We start from the raw sequence: 19,595 nt of genomic DNA, 5'->3' as shown, positions 1-19,595 counted from the left end.
GTTTCTTTGGTGTTGAGTTTAATAAGTTCTTTATAGATTTTGGAAACTAGCCCTTTATCTGATATGTCATTTGCAAATATCTTCTCCCATTCTGTAGGTGGTCTTTTAGTTTTGTTGACTGTATCCTTTGCTGTGCAAAAGCTTCTTATCTTGATGAAGTCCCAATAGTTCATTTTTGCTTTTGTTTCTTTTGCCTTTGTGGATGTATCTTGCAAGAAGTTACTGTGGCCGAGTTCAAAGAGGGTGTTGCCTGTGTTCTCTTCTATGATTTTGATGGACTCTTGTCTCACATTTAGATCTCTCATCCATTTTGAGTTTATCTTTGTGTATGGTGAAAGAGAGTGGTCCAGTTTCATTCTTCTGCATGTGGATGTCCAATTTTCCCAGCACCATTTATTGAAGAGACTGTCTTTCTTCCAATGGATAGTCTTTCCTCCTTTATCGAATATTAGATGACCATACATTTCAGGATCCACTTCTGGGTTCTCTATTCTGTTCCACTGATCTATGTGTCTGTTTTTGTGCCAGTACCACACTGTCTTGATGACAACAGCTTTGTAGTACAACCTGAAATCTGGCATTGTGATGCCCCCAGCTATGGTTTTCTTTTTTAAAATTCCCCTGGCTATTCGGGGTCTTTTCTGATTCCACACAAATCTTAAAATAATTTGTTCTAACTCTCTGAAGAAAGTCCATGGTATTTTGATAGGGATTGCATTAAACGTGTAAATTGCCCTGGGTAACATTGACATTTTTACAATATTAATTCTGCCAATCCATGAGCATGGAATATTTTTCCATCTCTTTGTGTCTTCCTCAATTTCTTTCAGAAGTGTTCTATAGTTTTTAGGATATAGATCTTTTACCTCTTTGGTTAGGTTTATTCCTAGGTATCTTATGCTTTTGGGTGCAATTGTAAATGGGATTGACTCCTTAATTTCTCTTTCTTCAGTCTCATTGTTAGTGTATAGAAATGCCATTGATTTCTGGGCATTGATTTTGTATCCTGCCACACTACCAAATTGCTGTATGAGTTCTAGCAATCTTGGGGTGGAGGCTTTTGGGTTTTCTATGTAGAGTATCATGTCATCGGTGAAGAGGGAGAGTTTGACTTCTTCTTTGCCAATTTGAATTGTGCAAAAGCTTCTTATCTTGATGAAGTCCCAATAGTTCATTTTGGCTTTTGTTTCTCTTGCCTTCATGGACGTATCTTGCAAGAAGTTATTGTGGCCATGTTCAAAAAGGGTATTGCCTCCCTTTTCTCCTCTAGGATTTTGATGGAATCTGGTCTCACATTTAGATCTTTCATACATTTTGAGTTTATCTTTGTGTATGGTGTAAGAGAATGGTCCAGTTTCATTCTTCTGCATGTGGATGTCCAATTTTCCCAGCACCATTTATTGAAGAGACTGTCTTTTTTTCCAGTGGATAGTCTTTCCTCCTTTGTCGAATATTAATTGATCATAAAGTTGAGGGTCCACTTCTGGATTCTCTATTCTGTTCCATTGATCTATGTGTCTGTTTTTGTGCCAGTACCACACTGTCTTCATGACCACGGCTTTGTAGTTCAACTTGAAATCTGGCATTGTGATGCCCCCCAGCTATCGTTTTCTTTTTTAAAATTCCCCTGGCTATTCAGGGTCTTTTCTGATTCCACACAAATCTTAAAAATTTGTTCCAACTCTCTGAAGAAAGTCCATGGTATTTTTTTAAAAATTTTTCTTTATTTATGATAGTCACACACAGAGAGAGAGAGAGAGAGAGAGAGAGAGAGAGAGAGAGGCAGAGACATAGGCAGAGGGAGAAGCAGGCTCCATGCACTGGAAGCCCGATGTGGGATTCGATCCCGGGTCTCCAGGATCGCACTCTGGGCCAAAGGCAGGCGCCAAACCGCCGTGCCACCCAGGGATCCCAAGTCCATGGTATTTTGATAGGGATTGCATTAAATGTGTAAATTGACATTTCATAATATTAATTCTGCCAATCCATGAGCATGGAATATTTTTCCATCTCTTTGTGTCTTCCTCAATTTCTTTCAGAAGTGTTCTATAGTTTTTAGGGTATAGATCCTTTACCTCTTTGGTTAGGTTTTTCCTAGTATCTTATGCTTTTGGGTGCAATTGTAAATGGGATTCACTCCTTAATTTCTCTTTCTTCAGTCTCATTGTTAGTGTATAGAAATGCCACTGACTTCTGGGCATTGATTTTGTATACTGCCACACTGCCAAACTGCTGTAGGAGTTCTAGCAATCTTGGGGTGGAGTCTTTCGGGTTTTCTATGTACAGTATCATGCCATCCGTGAAGAGGGAGAGTTTGACTTCTTCTTTGCCAATTTGAATGCCTTTTATTTCTTTCTATTGCCTGATTGCTGTGGCTAGGACTTCTAGTACTACGTTGAATAGCAGTGGTGAGAGTGCACATCCCTGTCTTGTTCCTGATCTTAGGGGAAAGGCTCCCAGGGTTTCCCCATTGAGAATGATATTTGCTGTGGGCTTTTCATAGATGGCTTTTAAGATGCTGAGAAATGTTCCCTCTATCCCTACACTCCGAAGAGTTTTGATCAGGAATGGATGCTGTATTTTGTCAAATGCTTTTTCTGCATCTATTGAGAGGATCATACGGTTCTTGTTTTTTCTCTTGCTGATACGATCAATCACATTGATTGTTTTACAAGTGTTGAACCAGCCTTGCATCCCGGGGATAAATCCCACTTGGTCATGGTGAATAATCTCCTTAATGTATTGTTGGATCCTGTTGGCTAGTACCTTGTTGAGAATTTTTTCATCCATGTTCATCAGGGATATTGGTCTATAATTCTCCTTTTTGGTGGGGTCTTTGTCTGGTTTTGGAATTAAGGTGATGCTGACCTCATAGAACGAGTTTGGAAGTATTCCATCTCTATCTTTCCGAACAGCTTTAGTAGAATAGGGATGGTTTCTTCTTTAAACGTTTGATAGAATTCCCCTGGGAAGCCATCTGGCCCTGGACTTTTGTGTCTTGGGAAGTTTTTGATGACTGCTTCAATTTCCTCCCTGGTTATTAGCCTGTTCAGGTTTTCTACTTCCTGTTCCAGTTTTGGTAGTTTGTGGTTTTTCAGAAATGTATTCATTTCTTCTAGATTGCCTAATTTATTGGTGCATAGCTGCTCATAGTATGTTTTTTAAAATCGTTTGTATTTCCCTGGTGTTGGTGGTGATCTCTCCTTTCTCATTCATGATTTTATTAATTTCAGTCTTTTCTCTCTTCTTTTCAATAAGGCTGGCTAATGGTTTATCTATCTTATTAATTTTTTCAAAGAACCATCTCCTGGTTTTGTTAATCTGTTCCACAGTTCTTCTGGTCTCTATTTCATTGAGTTCTGCTCGAATCTTTATTAACTCTCTTCTTCTGCTCGGTGTAGGATCTATTTGCTGTTTTTTCTCCAGCTCCTTTAGGTGCAAGGTTAGCTTTTGTATTTGAGTTCTTTCCAGTTTTTGGATGGATGCTTGTATTGCAATGTATTTCCCCCTCATGACTACTTTTGCTGTGTCCCAAAGATTTTGAACGGTTGTATCTTCATTCTCATTAGTTTCCATAAATCTTTTTAATTCTTCTCTAATTTCCTGGTTGACCCTTTAATATTTTAGCAGGATGGTGCTTAACCTCCACGTGTTTGAAATCCTTCCAAACTTCTTCTTGTGATTTAGTTCTAATTTCAAAGCATTATGGTCTGAAAATATGCAGGGGATGATCCCAATCTTTTGGTATTGGTTAAGACCTGATTTGTGACCCAGTATGTGGTCTATTCTGGAGAAAGTTCCATGTGCACTTGAGAAGAATGTATATTCAGTTGTGTTTGGATGTAAAGTTCTGTAAATATCTGTGAAATCCATCTGGTCCAGTGTATCATTTAAAGCTCTTGTTTCTTTAGAGATGTTGTGCTTAGAATACCTGTCAATTGTAGAAAGCGCTACATTCAAGTCACCAAGTGTATTATTATCTAAGTATGTCTTAACTTTGGTTATTAACTGATTGATATACTTGGCAGCTCCCACATTCGGGGCATAAATATTGATGATTGTTAGGTCCTCTTGTTGGATAGATTCTTTAAGTATGATATAGTGTCCCTCTTCATCTCTTACTTCAGTCTTCGGGATAAACTTTAGTTTATCTCATATAAGGATGGCTACCCCTGCTTTCTTTTGAGGGCCATTTGAATGGTACATGGTTCTCCAACCTTTTATTTTCAGGCTGTAGGTGTCCTTATGTCTAAAATGAGTCTTTTGTAGACAGCAAATAGATGGGTCTTGCTTTCTTTATCCAGTCTGAAACCCTGTGTCTTTTGATGGAGTCATTAAGCCCATTCATGTTCAGAGTTACTATTGAAAGATATGAATTTAGTGTCATCATGGTACCTATTCAGTCCCTGTTTTTGTCGATTGTTCCCTTGGACTTCCTGTATTACAGAATCCCCCTTAGTATTTCTTGCAGAGCTGGCTTCGTGGTCACATATTCTTTCAGTTTCTCTCTATCTTGGAAGCTCTTTGTCTCTCCTTCTATTCTGAATGAGAGCCTTGCTGGATAAAGTATTCTTGGCTGAATGTTCTTCTCATTTAGGACCCTGGATATATGCTGCCAGCCCTTTCTGGCCTGCCAGGTCTCTGTGGAGAAGTCTGCTGTTAATCTAATATTTCTCCCCATAAAAGTTAGAGATTTCTTGTCTCTTGCTGCTTTAAGGATCTTGTCTTTACCTTTGGAATTTGCAAGTTTCACTATTAAATGTTGAGGTGTTGAGCGGTTTTTATTGATTTTAGGGGGGGATCTATTTCCTGAATCTGAATGCCTGTTTCCCTCCCAAAATTAAGGAAGTTCTCAGCTATGATTTGTTCAAATACATATTCTGGACCTCTGTTCCTTTCGGCACCCTCGGGAACCCCAATTAAATGTAGATTTTTCCTTCCGAGGCTGTCATTTATTTCCCTTAACCTATCCTCATGATCTTTTAATTGTTTCTCTCTTTTTTCCTCAGTTTCCTTCCTTGCCATCAACTTGTCTTCTATGTCACTCACTCGTTCTTCTACCTTGTTAACCCTCGTTGTTAGGACCTCTAGTTTGGATTGCATCTCATTTAGTTGATTTTTAATTTCTGCCTGATTAGATCTAAATTCTGCAGTCATGAAGTCTCTTGAATCCTTTATGCTTTTTTCTAGAGCCACCAGTAGCTTTATAATAGTGCCTCTGAATTGGCTTTCTGACATTGAATTATAATCCAAATTTTGTAACTCTGTGGGAGAGAGGACTGTTTCTGATTCTTTCTTTTGAGGTGACTTTTTCCTTCTAGTCATTTTGCTCAATGCAGAGTGGCCAAAAACAAGTTGTACTGGGAAAAGGAGAAAAAGAGAGAAGAGAAAAAAGAAAAAAAAAAGAAGAAGAAAAAAAAAGAGAAAAGAAAAAAAAAGGAGGGGGAAGCAAACAGAAAACAAAAAACAAGGGGGAGTATAGTCTGATTCTATATACTGTAAACCCCTTGTCTTCCCCTGGAACTTTCCAGTGCTGCTTGGTCAATAACTTGCTTTTCCCCTGTCCTTCTAGCTGGTCTTCTGGGGGAGGGGCCTGCTGTGCTGATTCTCAGGTGTGAGCACCTGGGGGAGCTGCCTAGCCCCCTGCCTGGTACATGGCTCAGTGAGAGTTGTTTATCCTGTTTATCCTGTGAGGCCACTGTGAGACTCAGTGGGGGTTGTTTATCCTGTGAGGCCCCAGGAGGAAAAACAACAGTGGCGGCCAGCTCTCCAGCCCTGGAGTCAGCTCCCGCAGTAACTACCACAGCTCCCAGTCTGCAGGGGCCTGGATGCTCTGGGGGTGGGGGCCGCTGATCTGCACAGCTCGGGGCCAACCAGTGCAGGAGCATCCTTGCTGTCCTGTACCCCCCCGGCCTCTGCCTGTCCCGGTGGGGAGCGCTGGATCTTGGGCTGTGTTCCCCAGTGCTGCAGGCTCCGGCCTGCGCTGCCGGAATCGTGCTCCCGGAGCTGCGCAGTTCCCTCCGCCCGAGCAGCCTCTGAGCTGCTCCCAGCTGGGCGCACGTGATTTGAGTATTTCAATGGCTACATCGTAGTTTACCATATAGCACAATTCACCATATAGAATTCACTTTCCCTATAAATGAAGAGTTTAGATAACAGCTACTTCCAATGTTTTATTACAGTAAAAGCAGGTTCACAAGGGATAAACCTACCAATGAGTTCTTAAATTTGTCTTTTTACCATGATTATACTATTTATTCAGTGGTAATAAAGATCGCAGTAATTAAAAAAAAAAAAGGTTACATGTTTGATTCCAAAACTGTTTTAAAAAATTTTTTATGTAATTTCAATATTTTGCCAATGTGGTATCAAGATTTTTCCCCACCTTGCTATTGAAAGTTTCTCTCCTTTCTTCCAGTCCCACAGCACAATAGTGTGGCTATCATCTATTCCAACTGAAGCCAAACGTTTCCCATCCGCTATAAAAATTAATCAGAGAGAGAGAGACTGACCAATAACATTCAGAAGATAAAAACCATTCAGTACATATCCTAAAACTAGCATCATATTTAAAATGTTATAAAATAATGTTAAATGTTAGGCATGCACATATAGCTATAAAAACAACCAGAATTTCTAAGCAAGAAAAGAATAATTTCTCATACATCTAAACACTGTTGACATTTTCTTTGACCTCATTTTCCTTATTTATCCACTAAGTTAGGATGGAGGAAATGAGGAAGGTAAGTGGAAAAAAGATTTTAAAATTAGAAGGAAATATTAATAAAGAAGGAAAGATTTACTTCAATTAATTTTACTCTAAGAACTCTACTGTGATGTAAGAACTCAGTGATTATGAAAATTAACTGAATGAAAAAAGATGTAGGTTACAACCCTGTATTGTCATTAATAGGAGTGTTTTTAGTGAAGGTCAATTATATTAGTTGTTGTTATTATTAAACAAGTAATAAATGTATTAGACAAATGATTGAACTCAGTCCTGCCGACAGGTATGCACATTTATAGGCTGCAAAGGCCCAAACAACAGTTAAACATTTGCCACTCTGCCACTTTCTGCAAACCTCAATTATTTCATTATCATTACTAGTGATATTTTTCTTGTTAACTCCTTTAGTTTGCCCAAATTAATCTTATTTCTTGAGTTTTAGCAGATCCCTAAATGCATATTTATGCTTTTCCCCAATAACTGATTCTCATTTCAGTTAGAGCAGCAGAAAGCACAAATTTACTGTCTATTAAAATGAAATTCTCTATTAATGGTATTTCTCCCCTCTTCCTAATCCACACTCTAGTTTTCATTGTAGATCTATGTGTAGTTGTTAAACTTTTTTTAAAAGATTTTATTTATTTGAGAAAGGGAGAGAGTGCGCACATAAGTAGGGGGGAGGTAGTTGTTAAACTTTTTAAAAAAGATTTTGTTTACTATTTGAGAGAGAGAGAGAGAGAGAGAGAGAAGTGGGAGAGAGAGCTTGAGCATGGAACCTGATGTGGGGCTAGATCTCAGGAACCTGAGATCATGACCTGTGCCTGTTAGACACTTAAACCACTCAGGTGCCCCTAAACTTTTAAAGATACAGCAAAGAGCTAAAATAGTTTAAAATTATTTTTGTAAGATAGCTTAGAATTGTCACTTCGTAGAAATGTTATAAAATAAATATTTCAGGGGCACCTGGGTGGCTTAGTGGTTGAGCACCTGCCTTTAAGTCAGGTCATGATCCCGGGGTTCTGGAATTGAGTCCTACATCAGGCTTCCTGTGGGAAGCCTGCTGCTCCCTCAGCCTATGTCTCTGCCACTAACTGTGTCTCTCATCAATAAACAAATAAAATATTTTTTAAAATTTCAGCATTCACCTCTCTCTTAGCTTATGCCCTAAACATTTTCAGTTTATTTTGTGGCTGTAAAATATTAAGTTAGATTGGGGTTTGCCCAAAGTGGGAAATACACACTAGTGGTAATTCAGATGGTTTTAGATGTTATGTAGACGTTTAATAGAAACATTATATTAATGAGTATTAAAAATAATACTCATTTTATTTAATATTTTAAAAATTAAATTATGTCAGTTAGCAAACTGACATTCTCAGCTCTGACTGGTTAGGACAATAATATGCACATTTGAAAACAATTATGGGAAGGTCATAGCTACAAGGCAAGTTTAGGTAACACTGATTTAGGCTATAATGCTATTTATCACCTATACATTTTAATCATTTTGAGACAGAAAACAGCCTTACCTGAGAAATCAACAGCACAGACGCCATATTGGTGGCAGCCCTTTAATACTGACAATGGTTTAATGGTCTCTGTATCCCATATGTGAATTGAGGGATCCCTGCCTACCTACAATAGAAAGAATTATAAAAGTCATACAAATAATTATTTATTTCCATGTCTATTAAAAGGAAATAAAACAGGACATTTTATAGTCTTTGTCTTGTTATATGCATTTATCAAATGAAAAATACAAAGCAGATCATATATGTGACTGACATTTCTTTCTTATATTTGTTGAAATGCTAATGTGACTAGGCCCAGTGTTTCTATGAATGTTTTATGGGACTTATAAATCTGATCCTATACTTTGTCAATAAAGATAATACTGAGTGCCCATAATTGGCTGTGCTCCTATGCTAGATACAATGAGCATAAAACACTCAGGAAAATTTTGCAAACTCATTAGGAAAACAAGATATTTTCAGTTAAATTAGAATATCTGGTAACATAGGTTTAATGAAGATGAAAAGGTTATACAGAAATGGAAGAGATGATACTTGATCTGGGCCTTCAAAAAGTGCAGTCTCAGATAAAAAGAGAAGAAAGTACATTCTAGGCTAGGATAATGGTATAAACAGAGATACAGAGGAGTTAAGATACCAAGCAGGTAAATAAGACTCTGAACAAATGTTATCACTTATGTTTTAACTTGGGTTATTTAGGTTCACTAATGTACAGATAAACTATAATTCATAATTATTCCTTTAGGCTCAAGTAATCACTGTCTTTAACTATGAGGATGAAGAGAAAGAATAGCTTTGCCTGTAAAGATAACTCCCAAAACAATGAATATAGCTGCCAATTATTATTAATTTTGACACTGATTTTATATAAAGACATAATAACAAGACTGCTGTCAGCTAATATTTCATAAGGTTTTTTAGCCAAATGTTCCCAGTGACTGTTAAGTTCTCTACCGAACTTCTGTAAAGCGTGGTACTTTTGAGAACTTTGCAGTACCACTGTCTCCTGGTTCTCTAATCTTTCTAATTCTTTTTTTTTTTAAGATTTTATTTATTTATTCCTGACAGAGACAGAGAGAGACAGAGAGACATTTTTTTTTTTAAGATTTTATTTATTTGAGAAAGGGAGAGAGAGTGCGCACATAAGTAGGGGGGAGGTAGTTGTTAAACTTTTTTTAAAAGATTTTATTTATTTATTCCTGACAGAGACAGAGAGAGAGAGAGAGAGAGAGAGAGAGAGAGAGAGAGAGAGAGAGAGAGAGAGAGAGAGAGAGAGAGAGAGAGAGAGAGAGAGAGAGAGAGAGAGAGAGAGAGAGAGAGAGAGAGAGAGAGAGAGAGAGAGAGAGAGAGAGAGAGAGAGAGAGAGAGAGAGAGAGAGAGAGAGAGAGAGAGAGAGAGAGAGAGAGAGAGAGAGAGAGAGAGAGAGAGAGAGAGAGAGAGAGAGAGAGAGAGAGAGAGAGAGAGAGAGAGAGAGAGAGAGAGAGAGAGAGAGAGAGAGAGAGAGAGAGAGAGAGAGAGAGAGAGAGAGAGAGAGAGAGAGAGAGAGAGAGAGAGAGAGAGAGAGAGAGAGAGAGAGAGAGAGAGAGAGAGAGAGAGAGAGAGAGAGAGAAGTGGGAGAGAGAGCTTGAGCATGGAACCTGATGTGGGGCAGATCTCAGGAACCTGAGATCATGACCTGTGCCTGTTAGACACTTAAACCACTCAGGTGCCCTAAAACTTTTATAGATACAGCAAAGAGCTAAAATAGTTTAAAATTATTTTTGTAAGATAGCTTACAATTGTCACTTCGTAGAATGTTATAAAATAAATATTTCAGGGGCACCTGGGTGGCTTAGTGGTTGAGCACCTGCCTTTAAGTCAGGTCATGATCCCGGGGTTCTGGAATTGAGTCCTTTTTTTTTTTTTTTTTTTTTTTAAGATTTTATTTATTTATTTCCATGTCTATTAAAAAGGAAATAAAACAGGACATTTTATAGTCTTTGTCTTGTTATATGCATTTATCAAATGAAAAATACAAAGCAGATCATATATGTGACTGACATTTCTTTCTATATTTGTTGAAATGCTAATGTGACTAGGCCCAGTGTTTCTATGAATGTTTTATGGGACTTATAAATCTGATCCTATACTTTGTCAATAAAGATAATACTGAGTGCCCATAATTGGCTGTGCTCCTATGCTAGATACAATGAGCATAAAACACTCAGGAAAATTTTGCAAACTCATTAGGAAAACAAGATATTTTCAGTTAAATTAGAATATCTGGTAACATAGGTTTAATGAAGATGAAAAGGTTATACAGAAAATGGAAGAGATGATACGTGATCTGGGCCTTCAAAAAGTGCAGTCTCAGATAAAAAGAGAAGAAAGTACATTCTAGCTAGGATAATGGTATAAACAGAGATACAGAGGAGTTAAGATACCAAGCAGGTAAATAAGGACTCTGAACAAATGTTATCACTTATGTTTTTACTTGGGTATTTAGGTTCACTAATGTACAGATAAACTATAATTCATAATTATTCCTTTAGGCTCAAGTAATCACTGTCTTTAACTATGAGGTGAAGAGAAAGAATAGCTTTGCCTGTAAAGGTACCTTCTTTCACTTCTTCACCTCCAATTACAATCACAGTTTATGACAAAAGACTATTATTTATTCTCCCAAAACAAACAAACAAAACACCATTTAGATTTGTCAGCTAAATTTCAAAGCCCTCAGATAAAATACTTAGGAAATATATTTATTTTTAATATTTTTTTCATTTTGAACCATTTTAAGAAACATATTCATTTTACTTTTGAAGTGTATAATTACAAAGATGAGACTAGGTGGTTGAAATAAAATATAGGAAAGAAATGGAAACACTGGGAGAAACCTGTGCTCTGGGAGAAAAACTTGGACTCTGTAGTGCCTAAAGCAGAGTGTTGTTGTTTAAGCAAAGTCAGAAGCAAGAGAGCAATGGCTTTATGGTGAAGGAAACCAGAATGTGTCACCCTAAAATATGACTCTGACATAAAAATTATTTTGAGCTAAAGGCAATAAAGCAGCAGCAAACCCCCCAAAACCCACCTCCTTTTCTGCATATAGGCAGGAGATACATATTTTTTCAATTTATTGAAATATAATTGGCATATAACATGCAAGTTTTCCATTGTTTTCCATTGTCTTGTCATTTCTCTGCCAATCTACTGTTTTTTATATAAGCTGAAATTCTAAGCCACCATTTTGAGTTACATTGGTTTAGATTTCTCCAACATGATGTACATACACTACACCTGTTAATAAACTTTTTGTTTTTGTTAATTTGGTTTTTTTGTTAAAGAGCCCCTGAAAACTTAGGAGGTCTAGAGATAAAGTTTTGCGCCTCTCCTGCAGTTGGTATCCAGGGATGTCCTGTGGGCATACTGACTTTTAATTTAATCTGGACCGAAGTCTTTCCAATCCCAGACTCATGGTAGCAAATGACCAGATTTAAAAAAAAAATTAAATTCAATTAATTGACATATAATGTATTACTGATTTCAGAGGCAGAGGTCAGTGATTCATCAGTCTTATATAACACCCAGAGCTCATTACATCATGTACCCTCCTTAATACCTATCACCCAGTCACCCCATCTCCTTGCCCCCCTCCCCTCCAGCAACCTTCACTTTGTTTCCTATGATTAAGAGTCTCTTATAGTTAAAATGACCAATTTTATATAGTCTTCATTAGAGTAGTACCAAAATAACGTTCAAGCTCCTTGCCAAACAGAATGGGAAAATAATTGTGCTTTAAGAGGAACCTTTTCTATCAACTAAACATAAGGATAAATGGTGCCACTCAGGCCCTCATCAACTCTTTTAATTAGCTCTTCATCATGTTTCTAAGATTTGAATACTTCAGACTACTCATAGTTCTTTGAATAATCTGTGTTTGGGGAGATTTTTGCCCCATTTTTACAAATACACAGAACACTTTCTTCAACCTCCCTTTCAGGTAAACTACTCAGCTCAAATGTCATCAACTCCATGAGGGTTTCTCTGATTCTATTTGGCACAATTAGTCCTTTCTTACAAGGCAAAAGGAATTTATGCATATCTCTACATTAGTGGTTTTCAGAAGGGCATAATCTTTGTCTCCCTGGGAACATTTGACAGTGTGAAGATATTTTTGGTTGTTACAACTAGATGGGTGGTGTTACTGACATCTGGTGGGTAGAGGCCAGGGATCCTGTGAGACATCCTACAATGTATAGGATTGCACTGTATACAACAATGCAATTAACCTCACCACAAAGGATTATCTGGCTCAAAATGTCAGTAGTGCCAAGGTTAACAAGCTCTGCTCTATACTTACAACCTTGTACCATGATATTTCTTGCATGTATGCCTTCCCCCTCAGAATATGAATATTTATCATGGCAACAGCATGGCTTATTTATCTTTATATTCCCAGCACATTTCCTGATACATAGCACATACTCTATGAATGTTTTTCAAAAAATGGAAGAAAAAAGGAAGTCAAGGAAGGAGAAAAAGAGAGAAAGAACAAGACGGAGGCACAAACAGAGAGAGGGAAGATGGGGTAAAGATAGGGAAGAGTTTTCTCTTTCAGGAAAGCTATATACAGTGATGCCCAAACTCACCTCAATATATCCTAGAAGGTATATTTACACAGCATTTAAAAAGTGAGACAGACTAAAGGAGCTTTAAGCTTTACCATTTACTAGGTGAGAGATCTTTGGGGAAATTAATTTCTTCTAGCCTAAGCTTTCCACATTTTTATGTAGAAATGGTTTCACTCTCATAGAGGTGAGGTGAGTGTAAAATACAGTTGAACTTTTGAACAAAGTGGGGGTTAGGGGTTACAATCACTGTACAGTCAAAAATCCATATATAACTTTTGACTCAAAATCTTAACCATTAATACCTGTTGACCATAGAATCAGTCAGTAAACACATATTTTGTAAATTACATGTGTTATGTACTATATTCTTATGATAAAGTAAGCTAGAAAAAAGAAAACATTAAGAAAATCATAAGGAAAACACATTTATAGTACTGTAAAAAATCTACCTGTGAGTGGAATCATGTACTTCAAACTTGCATTGCTCAAGGGTCAATCATACACACCAAGAAATTAGTACAGTCATTCTGTTACATAACATTTGTTAGATAATTTTATTATTATTATTTAAAGATTTTTAAATTATTATTATTATTTAAAGATTTTATTTATTGTTCATGAGAGAGAGAGGCAGAGACACAGGCAGAGGGAGAAGGAAGCTCCATGCAGTGAGCCAGATGTGGGACTCGATCCCGGGACTCCAGGATCATGCCCTGAGCTGAAGGCAGATGCTCAACCACTGAGCCACCAGGTGTCCCTAATTTTATTATTTTAAATAACTCAAAGAAACCAGGTTTCTAGTCTTTGTTTTCTATGTTTACTCACAAATTTTAAAAAATATATCCTGCCAGAAAGAAGATAAGCCAGAGCTCTTAGTTCTAAATAAAAAAGTAATAATAATCAAAACAATAAAACTCAAAGGAAAACTGTAGGAAAAAAGTTGGAATACATTTTATTTATGATATGAAATAAAATCCCATTCTAAAGAATTCTTTATTCTTCATTTCCTAAAAAACAAAAGATAGATTTTTTTTAAGTGGACTAACTATAAACCCAAACAAAGGTCTAACCTACCTGCCCTGTTGCCACATAGTCTTTCAAAGGATGAATAGCCAGGCAGAGAATATCATCATCATGACCCAGGTAAAAGCGCTGCGTGTTCTGTTGCCGATTGTAAATGACACCCACTGCTGCTACATGGTACACAATCTCACCAATTTGAGTATAAAACAGATTACTTCGACAGTCATAACCTCTGTAACTGAAAATAGAAAACATCATATAAAATTAACCTTCAACTTTTATCTGGTAAATATGGACTATAAAGAGAAGCAGGTACCTTTTAGGTCATTCAATTTCCAGTTTTATAAGATATTGAAATAAAACAAAATACAAATATCTTAAATTCCAAAAACTTTTATGAATTGTTCTGATTATGAATAGCTAAATCTATGCTATAATATGAATGAAAAAAGCAAGGTGCAGAAAGGTATATGTAGTATACTACATCTATTTTATACTACATATATTTTATACTATTTCCATAAGTGCAATATTAAATTTGTGTACTATAAAATAAAAATTGTTGATTTTTACAAGTGAAAAGGTATAGGACTGCCCTGGGAAGATGAAAAATGATGCCTGGAAGGGCAGAGCTGGGAAGATTTTTTCTTTTTTTTGAAGATCTAATTGGTTTTATTAAAAGATTCATAAAACAGGCAATATCTCATCTAGCAAGCAGAGGGGGGCTCCCTGGGAGAAGGATTTTCAAAGTGTATGCTTTTATGTGCATTGCTGAATCATGAGAATATATTATATATATTTCAAAAATGTTCAAATAATAATTCAAAAATATTATACACATCCAGAAAAAAATAGTCAAATTTTTCTAAAATGGTCAATATAATTCCACTTATAGCAACCTTTTTTTGCACTTCAAAGAAACTCCATGTATGATATGTAACTGTATAGAAATACTGTGTATTTTAACAATGGAGATAAAATATTCTTACTAAATGAATCCTTTTTTAAATTTCTGAAAGCCTTATCAGTCAGGTATGAAAATGATTACTAGGTGGAGGGAAAGGGAAGCGTTGAATTGGAAAATCTGCTGTTCTAGGATGAAATGTGAGATCTGTATTGCCAGATGTTCTAAGAAAATCCAGAAATTGTATTTTATTGAAATTAAAATACAAAGGCAAAATGGAGGCTCTCTAAAAGGCACAATATAATTCCAAGTCAGGATTATTTAGGGGAGATGATAATCTCTTATATTTTACCTATCTTCATTTGTTTAAAGACAAGAGATCCATGTCTATGAAAACAATGCTAAACTTTCATAAGGTATATTTACTATAAATACTCATACAGTGTTTATTATGTGCCCGATTATATTCTAAGTCACCACAAACACTGGCTTATTTACTCCTCATCAGAAACCCCATAAAATAGGTACTATTAGTTCATTTTACAGATGGGGAAAGAGGCAAAGGGAGGCAAAGTGACTTGCTCAAAGACACAGAGCTACTAAACGTGAACCGAAATGTAAACGTATAAATGAAAAATAGTTGTTTCATACCCATGAACAAAGTGTAATCGAATACTGTTTCCTGGAGCCCTCTCTCTTCTTTTAGAGGTACCACTTTTTTGTTTCTCCTTGTACTGTTCTTTAAGCTGAGGTAGATCTTCTTTGTAAACCTTTAAATAATATACATAAATAAAAATATTCTTAGAATAAAGATGTTCATAGATTTTTTTTTAAAGATTTTATTTATTTATTCATGAGAGACACAGAGAGAGGCAGAGATACAGGCAGACGGAGAAGCAGGCTCCATGCAGGGAACCCGATGTTGGACTCAATCCGGGGTCCCCAGGATCACGGCCTGGGCCGAAGGCAAGTGCTAAACTGCTGAGCCACCCGGGCTGCCCTGTTCATAGATTCTTAATGTAACTTTCAGACATTATGGTTGCTATTGATCACTAAAGTTTTAACAGTTATCTTAAAAAGGAAGGTATTTTATGAATTTTTCTTCCTTGGAAATAACAAATTTACATTTTCTATATATCACACTGACAAATATGTATTTAGTGTTCCATGGAATTTTTATACTTCCTAAGAAAATATTTTAAAGAGAATAAATGGGAGTGTACTGTGACAAAAAGCTATAGTCAAATACAATACAGGTATATTTGATATATCAAATATTTAATTATAAAAGAACTAAAGTTTTACACAAGTACACTTTAACTCTTAAAAAAGGAAAACTGAAGTAGACAAAATTTCCTGGAAAATTAAAAACCACAAAAGATAACAATAAATCAACAAACAATAGGGAGAAAGATAAATAAGAAAATACACTTTTGGAAAAAAATCATGTGAAGATAATTACCTGCCGACGGTAGGTAAGCTGAGTCTCTTGTTCAATTTCAGAATCCAGCTCTGGAACATCAGACATATCTGAATCTGATTCATCACTATTAGAGTCAGCCAGACTTTCTGTAATTTAAAAAAATGAAATATTACTTGTTTGAAGAACATTCATTTTCAAAACAGCACGTAAAATTAATGATTAAGAGCTGACTGTGTCAACTGACATGGTAACAAGCCATAAAACAATCAAATGAAATGACCTATTCAAAGTGACATAGATGTCAATAAACTGTACTACAGATTATCTTCTTCACTCACTGCAAACTCAACAGCTACTTTAAGTCCCTTCACTGGTACCCAGTGACTGCTACATCAAACTTAAATGTTAGTTCAAACATAAGTGAATATAACTTAACATGAAAAATATCTAGAAAATACTATATGCAACAAATGAATTGATATTAGATAATTTTTCTTTCTCAGAAAAACCATATATGAAACCTAGGTATTGGGCAGCCCGGGTGGCTCAGCAGGTTAGCGCCACCTTCAGCCCAGGGTGTGATCCTGGAGACCTGGGATCAAGTCCCATGTCAGGCTCCCTCCAATGGAGCCTGCCTCTTCTTCTGCCTGGGTCTCTGCCTCACTGTGTCTCTCATGAATAAATAAATAAAATCTTAAAAAAAAAAAAAAAAAAGAAACCTAGGTACTTATCTCCCCAAGAATACATTAAATGTTTGTTTTGATAATGTAATGGTTTTATCAGTCATCACTGGGTAGATTAAAGTGCATGCAAAAGTACTTTGTATTCTAAACATATATGCCTAGTATTTTAATGTACAAAATCCACTAATAATATAATAATAAGACACTGTCCTGTTAATTATAAGGCTAGATTACACTACAATAGTAAAATCGTTATTTTGGGGTTACTGAAGTTTTTTGACAGAAAAACGATTTAAGCAGTGTATACTACTCACCTTGGGGTGCTATGTGAAGAGCATCTTTTAATTTTCTTTCAGGAATAAATTTCCACTGAAAGACAGAGTGATCTGCTCCACCAATAGAAATAACCCACTGATAGTCATGTGACCATCTGACATTAGTTACGTGAGCCGAATGGCCAATATATTTTTTAAACTTGGCCCCTATAACAAAAAATATGCCTTTAAATTGATAAATGCCAATGCCCAAAAATATCACATCAAACAACAATTTCTTTTTTTTTTCAAACAACAATTTCTATACTTGAATCAATACGTCCTCCATTATCTTAATCATGATCAAAGGGTAAAAATATTAATTCAAAAATTTGTTGAATGAATAAATGAATGAGTCTACACTAAGGGATGTAAGTATTTCCTCTACTGATTCACAATATAATTAGTTAGGAACCACAAGGGTTGTGAGGCATTTTCTTACTGCTTTGAGAAAAGCCTGCAGCCACAAAGGCATCAACTTTTTCCATTATATGAAAATTTGAATGTTTTGGCCTGAGGCCTTTTGTTTTAAGCAAAATTGAACCAGTCTACTTCACCCTGACTACTCCCAGCCCCAACAGCCAGAGGATCCTTTTAAAACTTAAGCTATCAACAACATACTTTCAAACTTAATACAGCGACATATAAAGAGGAATACAAAACATAATCAAATGGGATTCATGCCAGGAATGCAGGTTGGTTCACGGTCAAAAATCAATGTAATACATCATTTTCACTGAAGTAAAATATGCCCAGCTGTCCCCAAAACTGTCCCTTATTGTAGTTCTTTAAATTTATATATTTTGTATAATGTTCTTCAGTGTAAGTTTGTCTAATGTTTCTTCATAATTAGATTCAGATGGTGTGTTTTTTGGCATAGGTGATATTGGATCCTTTTGGATACATCGTTTCAAGGGGCACAGTTCTATCATTAGTCACATTAAGTTCTATCATTTGGTTAAGGTAGTGTACATCACAAATTAAATTTAAATAATATAAAAAGAGGGTGCCTAGGTAGCTCAGTCAGTTGAGCTTCTGCCTTTGGCTCAGGTCATGATCCCAGGATCCTCTCTCTGTCAAAAATAAATAATAAAATAAACATTTTAAAGGTGGTATACACCATATTTCTCTAACTGTAAAGGAACTAACTTTGCTGTTAATTAAAAACAAAACAAAACACCTGTGTGACAAGAACCATTTTTGTGGTTCTAAAGTCAGAAAACATTTTCTATATCCTGCTTAGATAGCCTGATATTTGGCAATACACACACACACACACACACACACACACATCCCTATTGGAGTATACTGGATACAATAATGTTTGGCTTCATTTTGAGAATGTTTTAAATTTTTTATTTTTTATTTTAATTTTATTTATATACATTGTTAGGAATTTTCTATTTACGAGAGAGAGACAGAGCGCGCGAGCACGCACACATAAGCAGAGGGAACAGTAGGAGAAGCTCCCCACCTAGCAGGGAGCCCAATGTTCCCTGGATCCGCCAGGACCCCAGCATCATGACCCTGAGCCAAAGGCAGATGCTCAACTGACTGAGCCACCCAGAAAACCCATTTTAAAATTTTTAAATTAAGTTATAAAAGGCCTGTCAGGATGGCAAAGCTCCATCAATTAAAATCTGGAGTTAAACTTTCACCTTGGCCATGAGTTAAGGGATAGCCATCTTAAAGCATAAAAGATTTGAACAAAGCTCATCTAAATTACAATTTGCTGCTTAATAACAATGCTGATATTTTAGGAACCAATTTTTTAATGTAGCTTAATAGAAGTCACTAACTTGATAGATGGGTAACTTGCCACAGTTCACCTAGGAAAGCCTAATAAGGTAAGATTTAGTCCCATTCCTTTATATGAGAATGCATTATTTGCCCATCAAAATGGATTTCATTATGACTTTCTTCAATGGGGTCTTTTAAGTACTCTTAGCCACCAGAGAGTCTTAGAAGGTAAAGCCAGAGATTCCAGCAAACCAAAGTCCAAGTTTTTAAGATGTACTAATGTCATGTTTAGGTACATGAAGAAGAGCTGTATGAGGATCTATTAGAATAAACTATATTGGGCAACAGACCCAAGAAAGATGTAAATAATCCTGTAAATCCCTTCCAAATTATATTCTGTGGGATCCCTGGGTGGCGCAGCAGTTTGGCGCCTGCCTTTGGCTCAGGGCGCGATCCTGGAGACCCGGGATCGAATCCCACATCGGGCTCCCGGTGCATGGAGCCTGCTTCTCCCTCTGCCTGTGTCTCTGCCTCTCTCTCCCTCTCTCTGTGACTATCATAAGTAAAAATTAAAAAAAAAACAAACAAAAAAACCAAATTATATTCTGTGACATTTCAAAGATCAATCTCTCTAGAAGA

At 36.3% G+C, this 19,595-nt stretch overlaps 1 protein-coding gene across 8 annotated transcripts in view; it reads right to left on the bottom strand.

Moving 5' to 3' along the window:
* EML5 (EMAP like 5) overlaps positions 1–19,595 on the bottom strand; it is a 183,838-nt gene that overhangs the window by 87,481 nt on the left and 76,762 nt on the right. For all 8 annotated transcript variants that reach the window (XM_041758309.1, XM_041758310.1, XM_041758311.1 and 5 more), the window contains 6 exons: positions 17,217–17,384; positions 16,259–16,365; positions 15,448–15,566; positions 13,944–14,130; positions 8,257–8,362; positions 6,386–6,479 (listed from right to left, as the gene is read on the bottom strand). In XM_041758309.1, coding sequence (XP_041614243.1) covers positions 6,386–6,479; positions 8,257–8,362; positions 13,944–14,130; positions 15,448–15,566; positions 16,259–16,365; positions 17,217–17,384 — 781 coding nt within the window. The remainder of the gene's footprint in view (positions 1–6,385; positions 6,480–8,256; positions 8,363–13,943; positions 14,131–15,447; positions 15,567–16,258; positions 16,366–17,216; positions 17,385–19,595) is intronic.

Source organism: Vulpes lagopus, chromosome 6, assembly GCF_018345385.1.
Source record: "Vulpes lagopus strain Blue_001 chromosome 6, ASM1834538v1, whole genome shotgun sequence".
Classification (NCBI taxonomy): Eukaryota; Metazoa; Chordata; class Mammalia; order Carnivora; family Canidae; genus Vulpes; species Vulpes lagopus.
This window is presented reverse-complemented; position numbering and strand designations above follow the sequence as displayed.